The sequence below is a fragment of the Aspergillus undulatus genome (assembly GCF_047715775.1).
Source record: "Aspergillus undulatus strain CBS 261.88 unplaced genomic scaffold BDV17scaffold_34, whole genome shotgun sequence".
Taxonomy (NCBI): Eukaryota; Fungi; Ascomycota; class Eurotiomycetes; order Eurotiales; family Aspergillaceae; genus Aspergillus; species Aspergillus undulatus.
In genome coordinates, this window is record NW_027396638.1 from 221,977 (window position 1) to 240,103 (window position 18,127).

At 50.1% G+C, this 18,127-nt stretch overlaps 8 protein-coding genes across 8 annotated transcripts; 3 read left to right on the plus strand and 5 right to left on the minus strand.

The window, feature by feature from the left end:
• On the plus strand, positions 1 to 1,703 carry BDV17DRAFT_128323 (uracil-DNA glycosylase). The gene is made up of 3 exons (XM_073754110.1): positions 1 to 567; positions 637 to 1,096; positions 1,148 to 1,703. The coding sequence occupies exons 1-3, from the start codon at positions 191 to 193 to the stop codon at positions 1,439 to 1,441; spliced, it is 1,131 nt and encodes a 376-aa protein (XP_073614267.1). The 5' UTR covers positions 1 to 190; the 3' UTR covers positions 1,442 to 1,703.
• A 96-nt stretch (positions 1,704 to 1,799) lies between these two features.
• On the minus strand, positions 1,800 to 4,035 carry pdiA (protein disulfide isomerase PDI1). Its single transcript, XM_073754108.1, has 4 exons — positions 3,332 to 4,035; positions 2,889 to 3,267; positions 2,367 to 2,806; positions 1,800 to 2,310 (listed from the first exon to the last, which is right to left on the minus strand). Exons 1-4 carry the CDS (start codon positions 3,697 to 3,699, stop codon positions 1,965 to 1,967), a joined length of 1,533 nt encoding a protein of 510 aa, XP_073614268.1. The 5' UTR covers positions 3,700 to 4,035; the 3' UTR covers positions 1,800 to 1,964.
• A 158-nt stretch (positions 4,036 to 4,193) lies between these two features.
• BDV17DRAFT_266993 (MFS transporter) lies at positions 4,194 to 6,439 on the minus strand. The gene is made up of 2 exons (XM_073758320.1): positions 6,231 to 6,439; positions 4,194 to 6,172 (listed from the first exon to the last, which is right to left on the minus strand). Exons 1-2 carry the CDS (start codon positions 6,370 to 6,372, stop codon positions 4,518 to 4,520), a joined length of 1,797 nt encoding a protein of 598 aa, XP_073614269.1. The 5' UTR covers positions 6,373 to 6,439; the 3' UTR covers positions 4,194 to 4,517.
• Positions 6,440 to 7,451: 1,012 nt separating this feature from the next.
• Positions 7,452 to 11,205, plus strand: BDV17DRAFT_128388 (mediator of RNA polymerase II transcription subunit 14). The gene is made up of 2 exons (XM_073754112.1): positions 7,452 to 8,310; positions 8,377 to 11,205. The coding sequence occupies exons 1-2, from the start codon at positions 7,621 to 7,623 to the stop codon at positions 10,987 to 10,989; spliced, it is 3,303 nt and encodes a 1,100-aa protein (XP_073614270.1). The 5' UTR covers positions 7,452 to 7,620; the 3' UTR covers positions 10,990 to 11,205.
• Positions 11,206 to 13,848, minus strand: BDV17DRAFT_128391 (DNA polymerase epsilon noncatalytic subunit). Its single transcript, XM_073754113.1, has 2 exons — positions 13,768 to 13,848; positions 11,206 to 13,709 (listed from the first exon to the last, which is right to left on the minus strand). Exon 2 carries the CDS (start codon positions 13,636 to 13,638, stop codon positions 11,422 to 11,424), a length of 2,217 nt encoding a protein of 738 aa, XP_073614271.1. The 5' UTR covers positions 13,639 to 13,709; positions 13,768 to 13,848; the 3' UTR covers positions 11,206 to 11,421.
• An 87-nt stretch (positions 13,849 to 13,935) lies between these two features.
• On the plus strand, positions 13,936 to 15,591 carry BDV17DRAFT_128430 (SHNi-TPR domain-containing protein). Its single transcript, XM_073754117.1, has 2 exons — positions 13,936 to 15,129; positions 15,188 to 15,591. Exons 1-2 carry the CDS (start codon positions 14,074 to 14,076, stop codon positions 15,485 to 15,487), a joined length of 1,356 nt encoding a protein of 451 aa, XP_073614272.1. The 5' UTR covers positions 13,936 to 14,073; the 3' UTR covers positions 15,488 to 15,591.
• Positions 15,424 to 16,702, minus strand: BDV17DRAFT_128412 (yippee/mis18 family protein). Its single transcript, XM_073754115.1, has one exon. It carries the CDS (start codon positions 16,385 to 16,387, stop codon positions 15,695 to 15,697), a length of 693 nt encoding a protein of 230 aa, XP_073614273.1. The 5' UTR covers positions 16,388 to 16,702; the 3' UTR covers positions 15,424 to 15,694.
• On the minus strand, positions 16,703 to 18,127 carry BDV17DRAFT_128426 (ornithine decarboxylase antizyme). The gene is made up of 3 exons (XM_073754116.1): positions 17,810 to 18,127; positions 17,331 to 17,749; positions 16,703 to 17,234 (listed from the first exon to the last, which is right to left on the minus strand). Exons 1-3 carry the CDS (start codon positions 17,840 to 17,842, stop codon positions 17,018 to 17,020), a joined length of 669 nt encoding a protein of 222 aa, XP_073614274.1. The 5' UTR covers positions 17,843 to 18,127; the 3' UTR covers positions 16,703 to 17,017.

Here is an 18,127-nt window from a genome sequence, read left to right on the forward strand (position 1 = left end):
CTAAGAATTTCACCGTACTTATCTCCCAAGTGAACAGCTACTTCGTACATCGAGACTCCCCGTCATGCTAATATCCTCATCCACATTAACACCCCAAGATACACGTGGTCACTGTTCGGGCTCTTGAACCTGATTTACCGCAGTCGAATATTACCTATCTGTGTCGACTCGCACACCCACCATATCTATCATGCCGAGTCCCACCCTCAAGCGATGTGCTGATCACCTTGCTGCCCCAGCAGTTGATGCGAAGAAACCAAAAGCCAACGGTAGAATAACGTCTTTCTTTGGCGCTCCTAAGTCAAAGACAACGGGGACAACTACAGCTAAGCCAGCGGCCCCCGCACCGGTCTCTCCCAGTTTCAACAAGCAGAAATGGGTGGCTACCTTGACCCCCGAGCAGAAAGAGCTTCTGCAGTTGGAGATCGACACAATGGATGAGAGTTGGCTGGGTCATTTGAAGGAGGAGATAGTCAAACCTGAGTTCCTGGCGCTTAAGCGCTTCCTGCAAAAGGAGAAGCAATCGGGGGCTAAGGTATTCCCGCCCGAAGAGGATGTTTACTCATGGTACGGACTCTTTCTCTTCTATATCTAGAGGGTTTCATCAGGATCGATAGGCTAATTCAGAACACATAGGTCCCGCCATACTCCCCTACACAATGTCAAGGTGGTCATTGTCGGCCAAGATCCGTATCACAACCACAACCAAGCACACGGGCTTGCATTCTCAGTTCGCCCTCCAACCCCCGCGCCTCCTTCTCTCCTCAATATCTACACCGGAATCAAGAATGACTATCCGTCGTTCACGGCGCCTCCGAACAAGGGCGGCCTTCTTATACCATGGGCAGAGCGTGGCGTATTGCTTCTCAACACCTGTCTGACTGTTCGAGCGCACCAGGCTGCGAGCCATTCAAACAAAGGTTGGGAGCGATTGACACAGAAGGCGATTGACGTCGTTACTCGCGTTCGGACTCGCGGGGTAGTTTTTCTTGCATGGGGCACTCCTGCGGGGAAGCGTATCACTGGTGTCAACCGCGATAGGCACTGCATCTTGCAGTCTGTTCACCCCAGTCCTTTGAGTGCTCATAGGGGTTTTGTAAGCATCGCGCTTTTTGAAAACTACTCACACTCGCTAACTTTCATGTAGTTCAATAATCAGCATTTCAAAAAGTGCAACGAATGGCTCGCTGAGCGGTATGGCCCTGATGGAATCATCGACTGGAGCCTTGTTCCAAAGAAAGAGGCCTACACGGGCCCTCTTGCGGTAGTCCAAAGCTCCTCCGTTGTAGTTAACCAGCAAGACAAACAAGCAGTGACCGAAACAACAAAGGATGCGACTGTGACAACCACGTCGAGCAAGCCGTTACCAGAAGACGACGAGTACGAAGATCTTGATGCCCTAGAGGCGCTTGCCGCCTCAGAAGAACCATCTAAACCTTGATAATTCGGCGTTTGGCACTTTTTTTTCCAGCGGAACTGCATTTTGGATCAACTGCTCGTCCGGGTGTTCTTTCCTAGACAGGGCGTGCGCACGGCTGCTTATTAGAAGTATTGTTTGGGTAACCACTTACACATATTAAGCCTCTTTCTCGGCTTCTCTAGTTCGGTTTGCGTTGATGAGCTTGCCTATCTGACGATCCTGGGACATGTACAATAGAAATTGCTTGACAGAGCTTTCTTGAAAGACTGACATCCTTGAACGAAGAGAAAATCGTACCTATCATGAGCTGTCATCGCTGTAATTTTCCAAGCAATGCCTAGTGGCATGTATCCAAATCGCTCAACATAAAAAACGTACGGTTCAACTAAGGCACGGCATGGGATGATTGGACTTTGAGAAAGTACGGCGTACACGATAAAATCGCAGATTGCCATTGCAAGTAGGAAAATAATCAATCGTTACAGAAAGTAGGATACACTCATGATTCCTAGGGATTAGATGATGCTAACCAACTGGGAAAGATTTACAGTTCATCATGCTCGGGCTTCTTCGAAGGCTCGGCCTCGCTGGGAGACTCAGCATCGGCGGCCTTCTCGTCCTGGGCGTCTGAGGCGGGAGCGGCATAAGCATCAATTCCGTACTTGCCGTTCTCCTTCACGAAGCTGGCAAGATCTTCAACGGTGCGGGAGCCAGAGTACTCAACAGGCTCATTCTTAGAGTCAGCTGGGAACAGCTTGATGGTAGGGAAACCAGTGATGGAGTCGGGGACGTCGTTGGCGGTTGCGTCAATCTTGGCAATGGTGACCTTGCCGGCGAACTCTGCATTGCTGGCATACAACTCTGCCAATTCCTCGTACTTGGGGGCAAGACTATGGAAGAACATTGTCAGCTAAATAGCCGTGACACATGACTTAGACAAACTTACGCCTTGCAGTGCCCGCACCAAGGGGCGTAGAATTCGAGAAGAACATCCTTGTCGTTCTCAATTACAAGATCCTTGTATGAATGCGCTACAACAACCGTAACATGACCTTCTTGAGTCTCAGGAATAGGCTCAGACTTGATGCTAGGCTCAACCTTGCCATCCAGGACATCCTGAATGAATTTGCCAACATCCTTGGCTGAGATTTCCTTGGACTGGTCAAAGGGATACTTGGCGTTCTTTGCGGGATCCTGGATAGCGAAGGCGGGGAACGTCTTCGGGTCAAGGTTGAGGTTTCCCGCGTGGGCACCAAAGGCCTTAGCGTCAATCGTGGCGATGTTGATGGCACCTTTCTGCTTCTCTGCGATAGGCTTGAATTCCTCGGCGAACTTGGTGCGCTCTTCCGCGGTCTCGGCAAAGATGTAAGCCAGGGGAATACCGGCCTGAAAGACAAATACGATCAGCAAATCACGGGTTTTCCTCAGGTATGCTAGCCTTTGTTTACGACGAAGTCGCTATACGTACCGTGATATATCCAGAGTAAGTCTCCGGGCCAACCTCACCCACGAGGGGGGTGCTGGCCGTCTTGACCCAACTGAGTAGGGCCTCGGCCTCAAGCGCTCCATCGTAAATGGCCTTCTTCTCATCGAAGTCTTTGTAGAGCACAATCGACGGCTGCTTCACGCCTTCCGCACTGGCAATTGCGGGGTCGTTAATGGAGCCGAAGAGGTAGTTGTCCCGCTGGCTTTCAGCGAAAGATGTGTAAGCTTCAGCCGATTCCGAGTCATCTTCAGCGAAATAGCCGACAATGGCAATCTTGTCTAGGGTCTTGAAATCCTCGAGTGTCTCCTCAGTGACAGCGGAAACCGCAGGGAGCGATTGTTTCACCATGTACGAGACAATGCTGTAAGAGAAGCCAGGCTATTAGCAATTTGTCTTAGAGAGAGAGACATTACAATTGGACTTACGCATCTGCCTGTCGAGCACCTTGGTAAGGTTTGACATCATCAAGGCCGCGGAATACCTTGAGGGTTGGGTAGCCAGACACTCCCTGCTCTTGGCAAAGTTGCTCCTCTTCAGTGCAGTCGACCTTGACCAAGGGGATGTTCTTGGCCTTCAGTTCGGTGGCAGCTTCTTCATACTTGGGGGCAAGGGCCTTGCAGTGGCCACACCAGGGCGCAAAGAACTCTGCAAGAACCAGGCCATTAGCAGCCACGAAGTCGTTGAAATCCTCCTGCTTCAGCGAAATGACATCGGATGATGTTTCGGCATCCGCGGCAGAGACTTGCCCTGCAACTCCAAGGAGGCTCAAGGCCCAGGGTGCGAAGGAGCGCATAGCGTCCAGATAGTGTTGTAAAGATGTTGTTGGACGGAGTGTATGTTGATGCAGCCGGCTGCGCAGGTACGACGTTTGGTAGCGTGTATCGTCCTCTGATATAGCGAGGACCGGAGGTGGAAGGGCAACAGCAAAGAAGAAGAGGAAGGAGAATGGTTGCGAAGGAAAAAGAGTCGGATGTCAGAGAAGCTGAGGTTAGGTGGCCTGTTATATAAGGTAAGATGCGCGCCGAGCTGTATGTAGGGGCCAGTGAATAATGAATGGACGATTGTAATGGGTGGGGTTGAGGCCAGTCTGTTCTTTCGGCAGTGAAGCTCCTGACTGGTCGCTCACCTCGCAAGGGGCCACTCGCCCACGAACTATCGGAAGAGCAATACGCGCCTCTGCACATCCTTGATTATGACTACCTCTCGTGTTCCTTCCTGGATTTCCACCTTGATTGCTATGGAGACTACTCGACTGTCTTCTGCCGAGCCCTGTCTGACTTTCACTTTGAGCTCCATACCATGGGGCGGGGCTGCTCCAGGGCTGCCGACTTACCTGCCAGACCTCTAGCTCCAATGGTGAATTTAGTTCTGAAGTGTACTTATGTGAATTCAAAATTTCATTATTGACATTGCAATTCACTGGCGCTCTGCTATCAATAATCTAATGATGATTTAATCCAATATAATAATGAACCGCGCTTTCAGCTCTAGGTCATCGACTACGTGTCCACAAACAATACGAAGGTAGCCTCCAACTATGTATAGCACGGTGAAGTTTCCAAGGCATCACGCATACACACGCTAGTCGTAGCTGCGTAGAGCCCCGGGCATTCAGGAGTCTTGTGCTTGTGTCTGTTGTTGGGAGAATGTCCCGTAGTTATGCTCCTCCCGTCTTGAACGTTCCTCAAGCTCCTCAGACAGCGCAAGTGCATCCCGCTTTCCTCGATCCACATCCACAAGTAGCATCAAGGGCAGAGGAAGAAGGATAAGTATTGCAAGGAAAACAAACGCAGGCCGAATCTCCCCATAGCGATCCGTGATGAAACCAACAATCGCCGGTCCGAATATACTAGAGCCCTTGTCCGTGATCGCGTAAAGAGAATAGAAAGATGCTTCATATCCTGGGGGGATTAGTTGACCGAAAAAGCTTCGGCAATATGATGAGAGGCCGCCCATGACGAGCCCATATATGAACCCTAAGGGGAACATTTCCCATGACTGCTGGAGTCCCAAGTAGCCGAGGTTCTTGATAGACGGGATAAACCCTAACAGACCATAAATAGGAATGAGTGCGAATAGGATGATGCAAGCAATAATGGTCTGCGACGCGCGAAGGTTTAGCACCTGTGAAACATAGCTCCAGGAAAATGCCCCAAGGACCCCAGCAACCATTGTGATCACGTTGATCATACCCAGCGCTGCAGGTTCCATATTTAACTGGGTTTTAGCGAAGAGAACTGCGGTACCGCTGACGGTGGCGATCCCATCACTAAGAAGAAACCAAGACGCAAGGAACAAGCAAATATCCTTCAAATGCCGCGCGCACGTTGCCGTCCGTCCTAGGGACTTCCAAGCGTACGCCATGTAGCCAAGCCAGGACCGATGGGCCTTCCCATCCTGAGCACGCAGTAATGGAGGTCCAGGGCGTGGTCTCAGCCAGAATGCCGCAGGTATGGTAAAAATAAACCACCAAAGGCCTATCAAGAATAAGACGAGGCGTAGCGAAAAAGTTGTCTGGTTAGTCTGAACAACGACGAGAATGCATATTCCCTGTAGCAAGACAGCGCTGATATAGCCGATGCCAATTCCGTTTGATGATATTCTCGTGGATAGAGCCAGTTCTTTGGACGCGTTTAATGGTGGTGTAAGCGCCGCGGCCTCCTCTGCAAGTACGCCATCGGTTTGACCCGACTGCAGAAGCGGTGTTCTTGAGCCGTTATTATCAAGGTCATCTGTGGAGACCAAATGGTCGTTGTTTTCGCTTAGGTTGCGCGATATGCGGTCAGTTTCTGCCTTCAGGAGGGAAGGATGATGCCGGACCAATAGAGGCAAAAAGGAATTCAGTAGTACAAAGGAAGCCCCAAGACAGGTGTTGGCCACGATGGCGAAGACGCCGCCAAGTAGATATACGCTTGGAGCAACGGAAAGGAACAGCATTGTAGAAATAGAACCAATGGCGGCGAACCCTACTAGGAGTGTCTTGCGGTAGCTTCCGTGATCGGCAGCGCCTGACATCGAAATGATCAGGATGGCTTGAATAAGAACGCTCACGGAAAATGTGTACATCGCGAAGCTCGCAGTGTTGATCTCGGCTCCAAGAATGTAGACGACGCACTGGCTCGAACCAGCGACACTTGAACTTTGCCTCCAATTCGTGTGCGAAGTCTCTGGAGATCTCCAAGTTGCGGTACATGGAGTCGTTTTGTCAGATAGTAGGACGCCACGATCTCGCGCCATCTGCTCTAAAGTGATAGGTAAGAATGATCCTGCCAATAATCAGGCACTGTTAAAAGAGTTCAAAAGTATTTATCATAGTCTTCTTACCTGCAGCGCAGACTGTAAAGACCTCTGCAGCCCAGCCGTAACTATACCACCCAAGCAGCTCCTTCTTACTTGTTGGTCGGGTGTCATCACCCGGGTACTGTGGGCGAAGCATGCTGGGCTCAGGAGAGTCATCTCCCTGCATATTGAGACAAACGATGCTTCGCGATAATGGATACTCGAGATCACGCCCTAAGAGCCGCCTTTTTTTTGGGAGTTTATTCTCAAAACATGTTCGCTACAAAAGAGCAGAGTATCAGTACGTGACAATTGGGAGACGATATGATGATTGGAAAAGAGTCAGATAGTCACACTGCGCGGGCTTGATGATGTATAGGACCGTACAAGAACGGGAAAGCAGCACCAATTTTAAGTACCCAAGGGGAAGAATGCGCTCGTATGGTTAGTCCGAAGCTGATATGCGATTGTATGGGTTCAGGGAGCAATAGTAGCTATAGGAAAGCAAGAAAGGCAGTGTAGTCTTGACCTTTAAGTGGGAATCTAGGTACGAACGATGATAAAAAGATACAAGGTGGATAAAACAATGATGCAGTTGAGGTGAAAGTGAGTTTGAGATCAGGGCAAGGGAGTAAGGAACGGAGTTGGCGGAGGTACCAGTAAGCTCATGGGGACGTCACGGGGTGAGGCTCCAGCTGTCGTTCTCGACGCGACTGGCCCGCAAGCAAGCCACAGACACCAGGCATCAACTTAGGCAGCCATTGAACTCGGTGCTCTCCAGCCACAAAAGGCTGATCCTGTGTTCCATGCATTTGCATCACAGCGCGCGCCGGAAACCGTCACGCTATCTTCGATTCCCATCAGTCCTCCTTCGAGCTTCAGATAAACCCTGCAGTCGCACTCTTGCAGAGGTTACTCTGATATATCAAAAAGAGATCTCAGACAAAACTACTCTTATTTTGAAGGCCAGAAGTTCGTTAGAACGTCATCCAAACTCCGCTACCCGAAACCAACCTTGTCAAGCCCTCTTTGCCTGCTATTCCGCCCGCAAAACAGAAGCGTACCACTGCGGACCGAGAGCGTCATATTCGATTTGATTTGTCGCAAGCATAGTTCCTCGGCTAGACGCCGGAATTTGCCGCGATCGAATAAACCCTTCCACAAATCTAACACCAAACTTCGGATCTAGAGCGCTCAACAAGCTGGGACTGGACGGCCGTTATCAACAATCACTCAGCTTTGCTTTCTCCGTGGCATGAATGGCGTTGTGCTGAGGCTCACGAGTGACTGAGGATATTCGACTTCCCTTCCAGCCCTGGCGCGGCTCAAACCTCAGACAGCACCACGCCAGGTCGCTCATCTAGTGCCGTACAGGGGGTGAAGGAGGGGAAGGCTCGAGACTCTCGGGCCTCTCGGCCTATTAAGGGCTGATAGTATGCCAGGCGTTGTCATGGACCAACATAATGTCCAACAAGACCCAGGCTCGCATGATCATATGAATGGCATCTCTTCCACACCAATGAATCGCGGTCACTCACGACACCTGGCGGAGCTACACAATGGGTCTTCACATACCAACGGAATTCGTCATGATGATATGCCGCAGAACGATGAGGCTGTTCGGAAAAAAATGTCGCTGTCTGCCGCTGTAGACCCTCCCGAGCTGCAGCACATCACACAGGGATTTTTCCCCTTCTCAAAACTCGTCGATCGATCGGTGCAACAATGCTGGAATGATCTCACTGACTTGGTTAACGAGCTTGCAGAAATTCAACTATCTTCTCACAATCCCAGCACGTCCTCGGTGCCCACTAACGGGAAGGTGCCAGGAAATCAGTCGCCGGAAAATGTGAGAAAAAAGCTTCGCGCCTTGGAGTTCGCGCAAGCAAAGCGTGGAGAGTTCATCAAACTTCTTGTTCTCTCACAATGGAGCCGACAAGCTGCCGACGTGAGCAGACTGATTGATATTCAAAACTTTATTCGCATACATCACCAGGCCTACGCGGGAGCCTTACAGTGTATGGGAGATATGAAAAGAGATTTGGTACGAGCGCAGGTGGCAAATCCGGACTTAATCACGGCATTGGAGGTATTGTCGAAGGCCGAGGTTGTCACCATGCCAGATGTAAGCTCTTGACCTTGAAGCGAGAAAGAGAAACAGAAGAACGATCTGTCTAACACCTATTTCCAGCTTGGCTATAGGCCTCCGAAACCCTTAACACCCAAGTCCACTCTCAGGAAGCTGCGAAAAATCAACAGAATAATTAGCGGGAGATTAGCGTTGCACGAGGATATCCCTCTCGCCTTTCGGTCATATCGAGTTCACGATGGTCGAGTGACGTTCATTATTCCTGGGGAGTTCGAGCTTGATTTATCCATTGGCGAAGAGGATGCTGTGTCGCAATTCTACTTTGTCGACATTCGTTTCCTTTTCCGGCCTTCACCTTCGGTCCCCGCGGGTCGGGTTTTCAGCGAACTTGATCTTAAGGTCAACGATATTCTCCGAACCAGTGGATTACCTGGATGCTTTGACTGGCTGCACAATCTGATACTTACAAACAAAATCAGTATTCTCGCTATGCAAGCATCAGCCTTGACTAGAAGTCTCTGGTCCAATATACTGCGCGTTGAACTGTTACACCGGACTTTAGTTCTACAGTATTGGGCATCTAAGCCTGGCGCAAAAAGCTGGCTTGAAATCGGTATTCGACGCGGCGTGCGGAAGGACGATAGCAGTGGACGCCAGTCGCCTTCGTTAGGCTTGCGCTGGATGCGGGACGGCCAGGAAGTGGAATCCGATGATATCGAATTCGACACAGAGGACATATCCGTTGATAGTCTTTTACGATGCGTCATTGCTTTACATATCTCACATATATTGTCCTCGGCATTCCGCAAGATCAGTGAAAAGAGTCTTTACTCGGATGGTTCATTATCCTTACGTGCTCACCTTACGAAGACAGAGCCCGGAGACTGCGAACTTGATGTTCAGTTGACGGCATCTCGTCGGCTTAGGGTGGCAATCGAGCCGATGTCGGGAGCAATTATTCTAGCGACTACTCCGAACACCTTGGAGCGAGTCGACACTGATCGCAACGCGGATCGATCGACTATTGACGATATAGTGTCTCGGATCGGGCGATTACGTTGTGCTGCGGCGGTAGAGGAGGTGGAGGCGCAAGTCAAGATGCTCGGATTCGAGTCCATTAGCCCGAGGAGCGCGAAGATTGACGCCCGAAGGGTATTTTCAGCCGACGTCCTACGATTTTCGTTTTTCTGGCATCGTCTCTGGGAGCGTACATGGTTGCTTGCGGCAACTAGTAGTATGGACGGTGATAATTGGTGGGTCGTTCAAACTCGCTCTGCAGACTCCACAGCGGGCGATGGAGATCTCAGTGCAACCGGTAATATAAATTCCGCCGTTTGCTCAGCCCAGATTATCTGCAATATGCTATTGCCCGCGCAGCAAGCGGGCTTTTCAACGCTTGCTGATTTAGGCCATTGTTTATCGGGGTTCTTGGCCATATATGCCAATGCGCGCTTCTTGGAGGATTTGCAATTCGTCAAATACTGGCCACCTCTAGACCAGCTCAAGATCGGGTTTGGCCTTCAAGTCCCAGACCTCCGCATCGAATACCAAACATCGAAATTGCCACAGGCGCTTCAAATAGGCCTGCCCGCTGGCTTCAAAAAGAAGGCATTCATCAAAAACACACTTCGCCTGGCTTTTCATGGAGTCGACCGGCATAGGAATGTTGCGATTGTGGTAGTCCATGGCAATTTGTCAACTTCATTCCATGCCTTCGCTGATCTAGTTCCAAGAGACGACCGTTCATTAGTCTTTCAGAAGACAGGTACAGGATTCGCACTTCGTCTGCTTGTTTCGCCTGGTTATCCTACGATTGTCACCCTTCTTGAAAACCTGCAAAGGCTCGAATGTGTCCTTTCAATCCATGAGGTTCTCAGGCAGAAAAAGATGGAGACGCGCTCTCTATCATTGTCGCGCATTGACTTCGCCTATGGACCTGGCAGAGGTCTCTTTGCACAGCTCGATATCGAATATTTCCAGCGCCGGTCACCTGTGGAACTAGACCCTGTCAAGCTGGTTTCAAGTACGGAACATCTTTTCCATCTTCGCCTGGGCATCAGATTCGATCATTTCAATCCTCATCGAAGAATACAAGGCTCTCTAGCATCCAATTTGAACCGTCCTACTTCCGACGCAGGTCTAGAGACCTTAGCAGAACTTCTGTCGTTCACGTTTCCCTTGATGCGGACCCTGGACAGACTCATGGCCAACCCTGCTCGCAATGAACCATTGAAGATGCACGTCACTGTCCGTAACGTAACGTCTTTTCTGATCCATTATCCAATTGAGAGATGCCGATTCCAGTTGATAGCCCACCAGCGTCAGAATCAGCCCGTCTGGATTCTTAAGGATGTTGGTCAGCAGAGTGGATCTGGCGAGAATCAATTGAAAAACAGGCTGCGGGAAACCTTGTATAACTCCAACGGCACTGGCTGGAGGGGACTCGGCAATGGGGCCTTCGCACAGCCCGAACATATTGGAAATCTCCTGGATGAGCTTGACAAATGCCTAGCGTCCATGAGGGCCGATCTAGCTTCGAAATCTTTGGACAGCAAATCTATTCATGATGATCCGACCACCAGCAACCAGCGTTCAGCTACTGGGTCAGCCAGACCAACAAAAGGAGCTGGCGCGCGCGAAGGGGCAGGCAATGGGACTGCACAGCAAAAAGCAAGTGCTGTCCCACAAAAAGCGGACATCATCATGATTGACTAACGGTTTTCGTCTCTTTTGGTTCTCAGTGATATACGAAAAGTGTCGATTTCTTCCTCTGGTCTTTCAGGGTTATCATGAGACAATTGTACATTGCATTTAGCGACTTTGTTCTTTCAGCGACCCTTGTTATAATTAGCCCCAGGGGGTTGCTTTTGTATATTCTATAGTAAGCCTGTCACTTAATCTGCAAGGCTGCGGCTTGTTTACCTCGGCTCTAAGGTGTTGATACCTTCTAAAGTTATGAATCTTTCCAGTCTCACCCGCTATATATAATGAGATGGTATCCGCTTGCTGTACCTTGTACGTACGTATGTCTCAAGATTTGTATGGCTCGGACTACAGCACGGAGGTTTTGGTCTGAAGCGCACCGATATCCCATACTTAGACAGTAATCATCCCAAGCATTAACTCGTAAATTGATTGTCTAACGGTCTAGAATCGGTCCTCTTTCACCCGGCCTCGGTTCCTGAGGACATCGTATTCAATCCATGTCATGGTCGATAAGTCGCCTTCTGGTAGGAACCGCCCAGGATTCATCACATGGCAACCTTCATAGGTCACGCAAAATGGCGCAGCCTCAGCATCCGCTAGAACAAACGCAGTGGGCAAGGGATACAGCTGTAGAGAAGACGCATAGTCCCACAAGACTGGACGCAGAGCTTGAGGGAAAGGAGACATAGTACCCTGGTCCAATACCGTTTTAACAAGTTTTCGGGCAGACTGCATAGCGGGGGAAGCTCGGTTGGAGTTACCAGCTCCTTGCTGGTCTTGAATATCAAGGTCACCTTCATGGTCAGCAGTGCTGCTTGGCTCGTCCTCCATGCTGGTAGCACGGTGGCCCACGGTCACAGCATTGCGTCTCAGTCGTCCCGAGATGTCGTCGCGGAGAATAGCGATTTCATGAACCGAGCCGAACAAAGACACGCGCGAGGGGTTGCTGGTCCAGATAGCCTCCCCGGGAGGATCCGATGCTTGACTGCGATCTAGTTGAGAATTCGCAGTCGCAAATGCACGTTTGACTCTCGACGTAAATAAGTCCGGAACTGCATGACGCGGTATTGCAGACGAAGCACCTGCTGAAAATGTTGAAGACCAGGGATCATTATCACCAGGTACAAATATGAATGTAGATCGCTGTAGCAATGAAGGGTAATCGGATAGTATCAGTGCAAGCATGTCGAAGCATTCTTTGTACTCGATGCTCGCACCTTGACCGCCGCCGTCGATGACCACTTTCTGAACGAAGTTTCCAATCAGAACGAACACCATTGGGCGTTCCTGCAACGCCGATTCGTTGTATAGGCTGAGAACTTTCCTCAGGGCGTCCATAGTTTTCATGTGGTCAAGATTGACTTCTCCCATGACAACAACCTTGAAGCGACGGTTCAGTTGAATACCGTCGTGCGCCTCCCGCAAGCACCTTGATTGAATCTGTCTCATACGAGAGCCTTGAGCACGCTCGCTTCCTACCCCAAGAAAGTCTACCCAACCAAACCCACCACTAGAGCTGATGTCCTGGCTGTTTTCATGGATATTCATCCCAAGAGATGTGCCTCGCCGCTCGCAAGGAGGACTGCAGATGGTAACCCCGACAAATTTGCCCCCTATCGCTCCCCCAATCCCGCTGTTGCCACCCAGCGTCGAGCCTTTAATATTTTCCTCCTCTTCGTAGATACCGTCAACGAGTACAAACATACCCGGTGTAAGCCAGGCGCCATCCTCGGGGATTAAGCGAGCATGACTCAAGTCCAAGACAATACTCCCTGTCAAATCTGTGAGAGACAATTCGCCGGTAGGCGATACTGAAAGGAGGCCAAGAAGTAGGTGAGATGTGCCGCTTCTTCCAAGCAAGTTAGTAACAGGCGTAAGTTTGTAGCACTGGGTCTTGGCAAATGAAGACGAAGATCGTTGTAAACTAGGAACAGGAGCAGAAGCCAGAGAAACCTGAAAGGACTCGTTTCTCAACAGACGCTGGTGAACAATGTTGTATCGATCTCTAAACAGGGCTGTCTTGTGCGAAGGCTGGGGAAATAAAGATGGCTTGAATTTTGTGACTTCGAAATGCTTCTTCTCAGCATTATATGCCAGCCTCGGTGTATTAAATGCTTCAATAACTTTCACCCAATGCCGAGGGTGAGTGATCGTATACTCTGACTCGTTCTGTTCCTGGTCGTCCGACATCGTCATTGCCGAAGTGGAGGGCTGTAAGCTAGGAATAGTTCGTGGGGAACCTTCTTTGGGCGCCAGTCTAGAGTCAATTATCCTGCCGCCGCTCATATTGCCCTCTAGTGTCTGTAGGATGGCATTTAATGAAGCTCCCTTGCCCTCTTCCACGATGACACCGCCACCTGCCTTCCTCCAGCTCTTCGCTACCTCATCGAGTACGCGCTCCGCAAGGCCTTCTTCGCGCCATCCTGAGCCACAGTGCTTTCCCACAAAATCTGCCAGAGACTGAAGAGCCGAGGACGACAACGTTAGATTGTGTTTTCGGGTGAAGGTACGAAATGCGACAGGTCGAAGTGTAGCTGCAGGAAGTAGGATAGGAAGTATAGATGTTCGCGGCGGGATCGAGGTAAGCTTGTTCGACCGGATTGGATGAGCAGGGGTGCCGAAGCCGGGAGACGACGAGGGTATAGTATGGGTATTCATGTTGTTGAGATATTGGACTAGCTCATGCTCAGATCTAGTTCGTTCAGCGAAAGATACGTTGTCGGTCCTGTCTGAATTCAGTTAACTTTACATGCACATATAAAAGTATATGCCGGTTCTGCGACTCACACTAGAACTAGCGCAGTAGGTTTGTAATGTCAGTTTCGCGGCATCGAGGTGGTTGATAAACATGGATGTCATGGATGTCATGAATCTCGAGCGCGGCGGGAGACGCGTGATCCGCGCCGCCACACGCGTCCACAATGGAGCCATTTAATTTAACCTTTTTCAACACTATTGCTTTTGAAGCTCTGGCTGCCACCTACATTTTTCTTAAATCCAAACGTCGCGATTCATTAGGACGAGCCAAATTCGTTCGCACCCTTTCAATCTTTTACCAGGGTCTGCGATATCCTCAAGACAGAACCGTCAGCCATGGATGCGCAAGTCCAGAACGAAGCTAGCGCATCCCCACGTCCTACTACAGGCGATACGCGAGAGGATCTGGAGGCTCTCATCAGGCGTGCTGCTGCAAAGGATGCTATCAAGGACTATAACACGGCCGCGGAACTCTACTCTGAAGCTACCGAGATCCAAGCAAAGCTAAACGGGGAACTGGCACTTGAAAACGCTGGTTTATTGTTCGCCTACGGAAAAGCTCTATACAATGTTGCTATCAGCAAAAGTGATGTTCTTGGGTCGAAAGTTGGGGGGAAAGCGCAAGCGCAGCCAGAGCCTGCGGCTTCCAAGTCTGCTCCCGTTGCTGACAATCTCATCAAGAATGCTCTTTCTACAAGCGCGGCGAAGAAGGAAGCTAAAACTCAGGAGGGGCAGTCCGAAAATAACCAGGCTAAGCCATATTTCCATTTCACAGGGGATGAGAATTTCGATACCGACTCGGAAGAAAATGATGAAGAAAGCGGGGGTGGAGGAGACGACGACGACGACGATGATTTCGCCAATGCTTTCGAAGTTCTTGACCTGGCTCGAATTCTATATCACAAAAACTTGAGCGCCCTCGAAGAAGAATCTGGGAAAGGAAAATTCACAGCTTCTGTGCCAGAGCTCAATGACATCAAGGAGCACTTGGCCGATACATACGACCTTCAAGCCGAGATTTCTTTGGAGGGTGAGCGATTTCTTGATGCTGTCACAGACTTGCGGTCAGCACTTGAACTCAGACAATCTTTGTTTCCAATGGAAGACCCGTCGATTGCTGAATGTCACTACAAACTTTCTCTCGCATTGGAGTTTGGAGCTGTCAAGCATGATGATGATTCCGGAGGTGAAAGCAAACTCGCCAAGATAGACGAGGGGATGAGGAAAGAGGCAGTAATCCAGATGGAAAAGGCCATTGAAAGTTGCCGCGTCAGAATGTCTCAAGAACAAAAGAAATTGGAGAGCGATGATTCTCTAGATGAAGACAAGCGAACGGCTTTGAAACGGAGAATTGCCAATGTGAAGGAAATCGTATCAGACATGGAGCAGAGAGTAAGTTCCTACTTTAGGCTTTAATCTATGCTTGTTGGATCTTCGCTAACTCACTCAGCTGCTCGATCTACGACGCCCACCGGTATCTGTTGAGAAGGGACTCGATGACCAGAGTGAAACAATGATCAAGGGGCTCTTGGGACAGATTATGGGCGAGTCAGATACCAACAAGCAATCCCTGCTCGACACGGCGACGAAAAATGCCACGGATCTTTCTGCCTTCGTGAAGCGGAAGCCAGCTGCGAATAAGTCGTCCCAGCCGGCCAGCTCCGGTACGAAACGTTTGGCGCAGGAGCAGGCACACGAAGGCGATCCAAAAAAGGCACGAGTGGACGACGCCGGTGAAGCGTCTACTTGATACCGTCTAACCTATTTCTGTGTAATAAACCCACAAATGGCTAGTTAGAGCGTTGGCTTCTTCCATTGCTATGCTTTCTACTCCGAGAAGCTCATAATAAACATTATCGCCGAATTGTTTGAGAGGCGCATTGCGCCTCATGCACGGTATGACAAAGACCGCTAACAGAACGCAAAATCGAAACGATCAAACTCTATGGTAAACGGCTCAATTGGAGACCCGCAGCGCAGGGTGTTGCCGGGCGACTCGACGGTTTCTTCGACGCACTGCCAGCCCGGGACTCCATATTCCAGTGAATAGATCCTCGCACTCATCCTCGTCCTGACTGTCAAATTCGATACCATCATATATTGACTTCGAAGCGGGTTCTCTCGCCTTGGATGAGGTGGCAGATTCCGTTAAATCGGCACCATAGGCTGGGTCCCATGCGGGTGTTGTCATGACCTTTTTCGTCTCCAAAATGAACTTGCCAATCTTGTATCGCTGAGATTCCTCCTCCGCGTGGACATATTTCCAGCCAAGGACACTCCCGCAGAGCGCACAGTCAATATCGCTCACCGTGTGGGCTCCCGTAACTAGATGCCGGGATACGGGGCTTTGGAGCAACGTGTTTGGGAGAGACTCCCCTGGGTAGCACGGCGCATTGACAGTAGGTTCCGCGGACACCAAATAAGCCCTGCCGTGGCGCCCAGTGAAGCCTTTGCTAATAATCTGGGTAGTTAAGCAAAGATGAGCAGCACAGGTCGAGCAACTAATACAAGACACATGGCCTTCGAGGTATTTCGATTTAGAAAGCCCATCGGTTGCTGAATCGGATGGTCGGTTTGGAGAACTCGATCTACCCGCACTTCGCTTCTTGGTCTGGAAGATCGACGGCGGCAGAAGAAACTTCGGAAACATGGGAGGCTTGTGTCGCTGCCAAACTGCAGCTCAGGGTGATTGGCGCCGTCTTGAGGAAAACAAATGAGAAGCTAGCTAGAAGATATACAGGGGCAACCGAGGTAGGAATTGCTAAGTTGTTTATGATGATGTGCCGGAGGCTCATGGATGTGGTGGACCCATAAATCTCTCGCATGACGTGCGGAGCATCAGACGTATATCTACCTAGGGATATGCTCCGTACAGGGCCGATGCCAACCTGGACTTCTCGATAGCGCATCCATCCTTTACCAGTAAATACTGAGTGTCCGATAAACCCCTGAGCCGCAGACCTTCCCACACACCTATGTCTTGTAGCCCCTGGGGTTCGTGCTAGTGTTGACGTTCCGTCGTTCGGGAGTCACTAGCGTGGCGCTGATAAGAGATGGATATAGATAAGGCCTCGGTAGTCTTCTTTCAATTTCTTAGTCCATAGTAGTAAATACTCCGTATAGGAATTAGCGACAACCGCGGCTCGCAATTACAGAAAAGGTGAAGAAATGATCGTTTGAATTTTGGCTAATCGTTCAAGGAAATTCTCCTAAAACTAAACCAAAACCAAGCCCAACGGAGAAAAGAAAATAAAAATCAAACAGGAAAAAAAGGCCAGGACTAAACCTCGGCGCTTAGAAAAAGCCATCTGTTGCTGACTGACGCGTCAAGGCATTTCATGGTGTCCCAGGGTTGCAGAGTGGTCAGGCCAAACCCGCACCACCCGAGATTCCGTGTGAGTTCCAGTTCGGTGCCATCTTGCGAACGCGGCACGCAGGCAACTATTTGCTCGCATTCGAATGCCTGCACGCTAGCCAGTTCAAATAAGGCAATCAGACTACGGAGAGTTATTGTTAGTACGAAGAGACGACAGAAAGCGTGACCCAAATACTGTAGGTTGAAAAGCGATGAAATAGAGATGTTATTAGCATACCCTGATTTTAGGCCGTAGTTCAGGTCCGTCGCTGTCAGGAATACAAAAAGTGTTCGCTCGCCGGCCGTATCAGTTACGAATCCTCGGTATATGGCGTCACTGGTGTAATCTAAGACTTCGACCCATCTCTGAATCCGATCACGTTCGCAGCCGGCGTCATGAGGTTGAGTTCGGGACGCATCTATCCCAAGTGACTCTTGGCTGACCAACATCCTCTCACCAAGGAAAATCGCAGCCAATTTGTCACAGAAGAGCCTCTCACACTCTCCCGGGATGGTATGCGCTGCCTCCCCTTTCTGCTCCAGCGAGTTATTCACTGGGTAACCGCTTCCGATTGCGGAAGCGAGCGAGATATCAAGGGGAGGACTTGTGTGGACGGTTTTAGACCCTGAGGGGACCTCAGGGATACCACTGTGCTCCTAGTTTAGAGCGAGTGTCAGTTGAATATGATGCATATTGCGGACTATCAAGCTCCTTACCGGCCCCGTTCGTAGTGCAGTAGTGGAAGCCATTGATAGTTGAAGCGAGAGCGTGGACGCTGTAGCAGCTGGCAAGTACAGTCGTTTGGGAAATCTCGTCCGGAGACCGTTGCATGAAATTTGAGGTACTACTGTTATTATTCATAAACCTAGCCATGGTGGAAGCCGTCTTAGGAAGTCTGGCTGCAAGAAGTGGTGTTTAATATTGAAAACGATAATTAAGATGCCCTTGCGATGGCGGAGAGAATTGTAGGGTTGGGGGTGGATGAATGAAGATCTGAAACGACTAGCAGATGGTTAGTGATGAGGTGAGGTGGT